General features: G+C 45.4%; 1 protein-coding gene across 1 annotated transcript; it reads right to left on the bottom strand.

Annotated features, from left to right (window-relative positions):
- Positions 1–248: 248 nt before the first annotated feature.
- On the bottom strand, positions 249–1,372 carry LOC6549916. Its single transcript, XM_001978632.2, has 2 exons — positions 709–1,372; positions 249–646 (listed from the first exon to the last, which is right to left on the bottom strand). Exons 1-2 carry the CDS (start codon positions 1,274–1,276, stop codon positions 390–392), a joined length of 825 nt encoding a protein of 274 aa, XP_001978668.1. The 5' UTR covers positions 1,277–1,372; the 3' UTR covers positions 249–389.
- Between the last annotated feature and the right edge of the window lie 7,146 nt (positions 1,373–8,518).

The following is an 8,518-nucleotide window of genomic DNA, read 5'->3' as shown; positions in this document are numbered from 1 at the left end:
CGCATGTTTGCTTGCTCTCGGCGCCTTTAACTTCATCGTCCTTTGTCACGTCCTGGTGCGATTTTTATCGCCCGCGAGCTGCGCGGAAAACAAGAGGCTTTAATTAATTTCCACGCCGGAAATCAAACGATTTTCATGTCTTTCGCTCGGTGTAAGAGCCTAGTGCTCACTAGACTTGAGCCAAATATCAATAATATTTAAGTGAAATAAAACAAGGATTCATTTCAGTGTACTGTGTGTGTGTCATTTAATTAACAATTTAAGGCACTGCGTTTGCGTGTGTGAGTACTCGTAGGTATGCAAAAATATGGAAACAATGTGTGTGTAATTTAATTTAAATACTTAAGGCGTATTTGTGGTACGTGAAAATTGAACAGAGGTGTGCCCATTTACAACATCTCTACATCGTAGATCTGCACTTGGGTTCGCCAGTACTCGTACTCGAAGTAGAGCTCCCTCAGTGCATCCACCTCCATCTTCCAGCGCTCAATGAGGCCCAGTTTGACCTCAAAGCCCATCCCCTCCAGCTTGGCAACGATCGCCAGCACGGATTGCTTTGCCTTGAGCAGAAAGTAGGCTCTGGAGAAGGGATTCAGATGTTCGATGAAGGCGCGGAGCCTTGGAATGGCGTACGCCGTACAGAAGGCTGAAGTGGGCATGGTATTTCTCATGGTCTAAATAGTGGCCAAGAAATAGTGGGTTGCTTACCAATTCTGATCAGCAAGAAGGCGTCCAGGTGCATGCAGATGGAGTGCACCACCTCCAGGGCAATGGTGATCAGCAGCAGCTCAAACAACTCGGTTCCAAAGAAGAAGAACTGCAGCGTGACCACCCAGCGGTTGATGTAGTTGACCAGGCGGACAGCCGTTTCCGGGGTCAAGCTCAAATCGACATCGACGTTGATCAGCCTCTCGTAGGGCCGGAATCGCAGGTACGGCCGCAAGGATGTGTAGCCCGCCACGTGGAGCAGGATGCCTGTGCCGAATATCGCCAGCTGTTGGATCAGATTGAAGCCTTGGAGCGCCTCGAGGATGTCGACGACCAGGAGGCCCAAGCCCAAAAAGACGGAGCTCAGCCTGTGGCGCGAGAGCAAGTCGAACAGAATCCAGGGCCAGGTGAGCGCTGTAATCATCTGGTAGATCTCGAGGAGCGTGAATCTCTGTGGGCGAGCAGCCGGGGCATCCACCACCACAGCCGGCCTGTTGGCTATGGCATTGGGCACCACCACCTGCTGTTCATTCAAGGCTACGTCGATGGGAGTTTCTGTTTTGGCCATTTTTGGACTTTACTTTGGAACAGCCAATGGAATTCTTTCTTTTTCTTTGGGATAAATTGTACAAAACAAAGGGGAACTTTCGATGTCGATGTGGAGCCGACGGAGCTCTGGACTATACTGACTGGAACTGGGAGCAGTCGTAGGGCCTGAATGATGTTGTACGGAGTGTCATCGCCTGGCCTATTGGGAGCTTAGATTGTACTACACGTGTTTCACACAAAATACGGCCTTTAAACAGGTTGCTTCAAGCAGTGCATCCACCATTGGGCACTAAACAGACTCCCCACTTTTGGTAACTGAAATCCTGGTGCTTTTCCCACCAAGCGTAAGGCTGGCCAACTAATTTATTCATGGCCCTGTGGAGACGAGGCTTATCCCCCATCAAGGAATCTCTGCTCCGCTTTTCGACGCCCAAATATTTCTAAATATTTGCTCAGTTCGAGCGAACAAAGGACCTACGAGCACAAAGGACACGCTGCGTATACGTAATAAATAAATAAAATCCCATGCGATTGGATTGCGTTGAAACGAGTGGCGGGTGGCGGGTGGCGGGTGGGGGCGTGGCAGTGCGAAATTGTAAAATTCCAGTCCGCAGCTAAATGGAAATAGTAAATTGGAAATGGGCATCGCTGTTGCCGCTAATGAAATGCGATAAAATGAACCGAAATCGAACCGAAATAAAGCCGACATTCAAAGGCCACCGATCCATTGCAAACATTTTGTGCGGAAATTAGTGCAACTTTTTGTTGCCCAAAAGCGGAGTGGGATGTTGGGGGCGTGGCGATTGCCTTTCCCTGGCTAATTTCCAGTGCCAGCGCGAAATGTAAATCAAAACTGCAGCTCCAAGTGGCTCACTAATTAGATTAACTTGGAGCAGCGGCGAAAAACCGACGCACACACAGTGAGTCGCAAAAAGCTGTTGATGGCAAATGCGTACACTGAGATAAAATGGGGTGCAGAAGCTGAGAGCCAAATTGCTGGTAGCAAAAGAATTGCACGACTGCTTGTTTAGATGGGAAAACAGACTGCCTATAGAATAATTATTGCACATTTTTTCACGTGGCTCGTTTTGGAAGGAAACTATTTTTATTGCGGTGCAGCAGAGCCAGATACTTTAGGTACATATACACATATATACGGGTATATATACGTTTTTGACTTGGCGCCAGCGAAATATGGTCGAGTTTCTTGCCCGTGTCGCCGTTGCCGCCACGTCTTTCTTAATTATTTCCTTGGCTAGAGCAAACAATCAACATAATTTTTGACACGCCTCCGGTTTGCAGCTCCTTTTCGTTTTCGCCTTGTCTGCGACATAATGAAAAATGTGCAAAGTTGCGATGGGCAAAAGCAAAAGGCCGCCCTCATTAGCTGCACTTGAGGAGCCACCTCCACCCAGATTCGATGGCCCTTGATTGCCCGGCCATTTTCCGACTTTTCCCAGCACGAGCACAAACGAAACGCAAGCAGCACACAGGGAAAACAGGTGGAAAAGGGTCGTTGTATTGGGCTAGCAACACTTTCCCTTGTTTGCATTTAAATTTCGGTTTCAATATTACCGAAAGCTGCATAAATTATCCTTACAAGCTCAGCTGTTTTTCCGACTTTTCTCCTATGTGGCTGTGTGGCTGTGCATGTGTCTGTGTGTGGCTTTCCCCAACTATAACTATCGATCTCACTTAAGCCTCCTGGGTCCTGACTCTCCGTCTGTCCGTCCGTCTGGCCCATATGCAAACGGGCAATAAAATCTAAATATTTTGCATATAAATCAAATCGATGGAAATTTTCGGGACACAGCAAAGGTGCCATGTGTATGTGTGTGTGCTGCAGACAGAGGGGCACCGGACTTGGGCGGGGAAAGGACGAGGCAGCAGGACAAGGGCTCATAAATTAGCAAAGCCATTGGAAGAAATCGGTTTTCATATTTGCGAGCATAATTTATTAAAAGAAGCTAGTACTTCCGACGCGCCGCAGTCTAATTGCTCAAACTCAAACTCAATTCCGGCAATTACAACTTCAGATACTTTGTACAAATATCTTTTCGGTGCTAACGGACATTTTTGATTCAGCCACTCAAAATGCGACAATTACAAATATATGTATAATTATTTAAAATTCAATATCAGGCTATTAAAATACAATAAATGCAAGTAATTTTCTATTGGTTGTTGAATTATTTATGATATGAAAAGGACAAAAAGTCTTCTATCTAAATCATCAATGTGTTCCAGACATATTTGGCTAAAACCAGGACAAGTGCACACCACTGGAGTCCAGGACTCGACTGCCTTCGGATGAGGACAGATGCAGGTGCAAATGGCGAGGAGACCTCCACTATATGTGTGTGCTCCCAGCTGGGCGATCACGTAGCCATAAGCGGGAATGGCTCCCAATCTGCAGGCCGATCATACGAAATGCGGCAGGTCCTTGAATGTCCTGCGACTACGCTCGGTAATCACGCGTGACGTCCCGGTTTTGTAGTGGATTATTTGCTTACTTCGGCACGTATTGATTGATTGATGGGCAGTGTTTTATTTCCGAATTAAGTGGGGAAGCTCTGCAAGGAGGAGGAAGGAGGAGCTCAATTCCTCAAGGGCTTAGGCGCAGGAAATTGGCTTCTTCTTCTTTATGGATGGCTTTAGACGTTATTATTTTTTCCGAACTATGCACCCAATAAAAAGCATTTTTTATAATAACGAAGAAAATATGCATTAGGGCCGTTCTCTGGCAGGATATCAAACAGCAGAGTTCGCAGGGTAATGAAGACATCTAGCCACCGAAAATGTCCTGTCATGCGAAGCCTTGAATTTAGCACGTGCAAAAGGATAATGGATAATGGACAATGGACAATGGACAATGGTCATTTGGACGCGCATATGTCCAGGCGTCGGTCCACCTTCATTTGCATCATTTGGCGGCTCCTAATGCAGCGGAGAGCCTGGAAGCAGCACAAGGATGGACTCCGGGAAAAGCGACATGGACGTACGTACGAGAGGATGTGGCATGCAACATTTCGTTTACGTCGAGTGCACTTTCGGTCACATTTATTACACAATTCCAATAAATAACATTTCGCAGGGCTTCCTGCCTGCTGGCTGGCTGCTCCTCTCTCCTTTCTGGCCAGCTCCTTCCAGATCCTGACAGCAGAACACACCGACATCCACATCCACATCCACATCCAGGTCCAGGACTTGCAGGACTTGCGGGACACACGGACACGGACACGGACAGGGACACAGACACAGACACCGCACGTCGGCAACGATTTTCTTTATGGTATTTACAACAACATCGTCAGCTCGTCATCGTTTTGCCGCTGGCCAGAAGAGGGGAAAATCAGGGGCGTCGGGAAACTGAAAGGCAGATAGCGAGGGGGGCCGAGACGGGAGGGTATTTTATTTACGAGTACTTCGCAGCACTCACACACTCGACCGCAAATAAAAGGCAGCGAGCCTCAAAAGGAAAACGCCGAATCGGCTCATACCCTCACCATTTGCATTATGCCACCATGGGTCACCTATCCCGGTTGTAGTGCACTTTAACTGGTATCAAAACTTAATAGCCTCCATATAAAGTCGATTAGCTTACATGTTGCCATTCTTCTTTCAGATAAAGATAAAAGTGTTGCCGCTTCGCGCATCTAGAACGATAAATATAGTTTAAAGCAATGTCCTTAGATACAGAAAAAATATAATAAGCTTGCCAACCTGCACACAAAAGCCATTTGGGTGTACGCAAATGCAGAGTAAGTGGCGGAGTAGGGGATCTGCAGTCGGAGGCATCTGCAGGATGCGCAACTGCTCGCTTTTGCGTGTGTGTGTGTGCAATAAATTTGTGTGCTTTATTGATATTTTATACGATTTTATTTTATGCTTATTCATTCGACTATCGCAGCACGAGTGCCTGGGCCAGTGCACTTGAAGTGCTGTAAATTTGCCATTTAATTGACAGCCGAATCATAATTGCATTGTACTGCCTTGGCCGCATTAAATCCGATTTGCCGCCGCTGTTTGAATTTAAATTCAGCAGCTTCGACTGCCTGCAGTCTGCAGTCTGCATATTTATGAAGTTATTGCAATGCCAACTGGCATAAACATATTCATCGGCGATGTGGGGAACTGTTTGATTTGCCACTCTAACGAACAGGCTGTGTATCGTGTAGGGTGTAGGGTGTGTGCCAGAAGTGCTCATTGTTTGCTATGCAAACTTTGCCAGTCGCTGCTGCTTCGCTGGCTTCTGCGACTCCTGCGACTGCTGACTCCTCCTTCTGCTCCTACTCCTGCTCACACTGAATCCTCCTGCTTTGGCCAAATATCAATAGCACGGCGGGATGTGCAGACGCAAACGGCGAGCCGCACTCCACTGGCATATTTATGTTGAACATGATTATGTTTAATTTTGAACCGATTCCCGCCCCCGAGGCCAGCAAATTTCGTCCTAGTCAAGAGCGGAATACCAAATCCCCGACGGACAACGTTCTAAAAAAGCCAGACGGAAAAAGGCCCCAACTAATCGTATATTCAACTCATATCTAGGAAAGCACTTCAAGGCAATCTGGGGTGGAAATACTAATGTGGTTGGTGCGGCGTTTCAGAAATAACGACATTTGAAACCAATTTTTAAGAGGATAAGCCCAAAAATCTTGTAAATGCAAGCTAAAACAACATTCTGAAACTTTTGAAATGGTTTTAAAACGGACTTCATAGGTTTGCCGAATTTTTGTGGAAACTTGTAAATACCAAAATCCGCACAGCAGCCAACAAAAAATAAACAAGCAGGAAAGCTAGCCTTGGCAAGCCGAAGCCTATATACCCTTGCAGTAATTATCAACTGATGTATTCCAAGTTAGACACTACGTTACTGTGATTTCTTGTAATTATAACCACTAATGGTTAAAAATAACGAAGGTAAATCCGTTTCTACTTATTTTTCGGTTATATGCAGGTATATTACAGCTAGCAAAAAGTATAGTTTTGAATACGTTTAATGCAGATCGCTCTACAACTGAGAGACCAGGAATATAGGAATAGGAATATATAGTACGTGCGTTGCAAACTTCTCACCGAAACCGATATGCCCCCCGCGAGGGTATGAAAAAGGTGCGCATATTTCGAGGAGCGACAACTACACAAAATCGACTGCGAGTGCATTTGCACTGCAGAATGGCAATCAAGAGCCGAACCGATTTCCCTGGCAGTTAAGTAATTGACCAATTCCAGAGCACCACTCGATTGTCAGCCACTCGAGTTTGCGACAATATCGATAACCTGTCACAATATCGTTAGCCTTGATGGCAGTTGCAGGCTGCCTCCGTTTCGTTTTTATGTCCTTTTGTTAACTGGCCATCGCCTCCAACTGCGCCTCGTCCTGGCCATCGAATCGTTCAATCCATTTTCACATTTTCCCATTTTCGCCAGCCATGGCCAATGTCACAAATTAAAATTTATTTTCTGCCATTTTTATTTAAAGGTTTCGCTCCCTGCCCGACTCGTCCACGTTTGAATATTTGAAACTGGTGTCTGGGCAGCAGCTGGCATTCTGCAGCGGCGGCAAATAAACAAATGCAATCATTCCATTGCGGCCAACGTGCTGCAATTCGAGCTTATTTCCAACTCGTGGGGTCGCATTTGAGCCTAGAACAATGTTGACGCTATTTAACCGCATTTATTACACTTTTTTCAGCAATATTTTGCAAGCCAACTATTGTTTCTGGTGCACGGAAAACATTTTGCCACTCATATTCCGTGCAATATTGCTGCAGAAATGGTGGTTTTCGCTTTAAGCAATACTATGGCTTAATTTCCCGGATATGAGAAATAACTGTGATTAAATGCATTCTACTTTGAATTAACTTAAGTCTGGAGCAATTATAATTACTCTTATATCTAGTTCCCACGTTCCATAATTTTACTGCAAAGGACGTTATTTCGAACAAACCGCTTCAATTGGTGCAATTTCAGCGGCTCTGGAAATTGGTTTTCTTATTCTCATCGGTTGTTTGTTTGTTCATTAGGCAACTAATGAATCGCACATCAAAGAATAAATTTTCCAGTATTTTCCCAGAGGTGAGAGCGTGCCGTATTCGGCCTGCCCCTGGCTCAAATGCCATACCCGTTGGTATCCTTTTATTGCTGTTATTGTCACATTTATGCACACTTAATGGCAGCGACAATCGACCTATGAATGTTCTTAGCCTTGGCTCTCCTGTGGGTGGGCGTGTGTGGGTGGCCATGTGTGGGCGTGGTCGTGGTCGTGGGGGTAGAAAAATAAAAGGAAAGTCGACGGAAGGAGGAGGAGGATCTGGCAGAATGGACAGAGGCTGCTGCAGCTCCACATTGCTCCATAATGGCAAGTAGGGTGCAAATAATGGAGGTGCTATCCGAGTCAAAAATACCCTTTACCACATCCGAGAGAAAATAATTCTGCGAAAATGGTAGGGCGTATTTCACTTTTCTTAAGATTAAACTAAAGATATCCATTTTGTAGCAAGACCTTATAACATTGTTTTTATTACCCACTAATTTATTAAGTGATAGTTTTATTTATTTATTAAGCTAATAGATTTAGTCTCTTTTGTTCAGCTCTAAATGCTCAAAATAAGAAAACATTTTATATTTATGGGTTCGTGTTGCGAAAGATGTAGTTTCAATTTAATGGAAACCCAACTATTTTTGAAAGTGGACCGACCAAATCATACTAATACCCTACGATCCTTTCTCCATCCACTGGGTATGCAAACAACGACGAAGAATTGTGTTATCCCCCAATCCCGATGTGCTACCCTTTTCCGGGTATTTTTGGGCTCGGTTTTCAGTTTGGAGGCGGCTCTTTTGGTCATTTTGGTTGGAGCATATTGAAAAATTGTTGTTGTAGGAAAAACCCATTTGGCTATTGTTTGTCATACTTTGGACGGCAGCAGTTGCCGTCGCTTTTCCTGCTCTTCCTGCTTTTCCTGCCGTTCCTGTTTTCCAGCTTCGGTGGATTTTTAATAAATGACTTATGTATGTGTATGCACCGCGGGGCTAACTGCTTTCCATGTTCGGAGTGAGTGTGTGTGCGTGGAATGTAGGTCCCGAAAAACCCCCTCCCCACCCATGCTTATTCGCCTTATTCCCACCCCTTTCAGCCATTTCTTCGTTGTTTGTGCTTTTAACGAGCCCAGCTGCGTGCCGGTTGCGAAAATCGCTTTTAAAAATAATAACAATGTTGTTCGCCCCCACCAACAGTTTACCTCCTCGTCCACAC

This window comes from Drosophila erecta, unplaced genomic scaffold (assembly GCF_003286155.1).
Source record: "Drosophila erecta strain 14021-0224.00,06,07 unplaced genomic scaffold, DereRS2 tig00000126-arrow-pilon, whole genome shotgun sequence".
NCBI classification, from domain to species: Eukaryota; Metazoa; Arthropoda; class Insecta; order Diptera; family Drosophilidae; genus Drosophila; species Drosophila erecta.
Note: the sequence above shows the minus strand (reverse complement) of the source record. Positions and strands in the feature narration are given on the sequence as shown.

Bases quoted from the DNA above. Each gene is read 5' to 3' on its own strand.
- LOC6549916 (XM_001978632.2), bottom strand. From the start codon at position 1,276: ATGGCCAAAACAGAAACTCCCATCGACGTAGCCTTGAATGAACAGCAG. The intron at 647-708 runs GTAAGCAACCCA...TGCCCACTTCAG, and splicing joins CTTCTTGCTGATCAGAATTG to CCTTCTGTACGGCGTACGCC.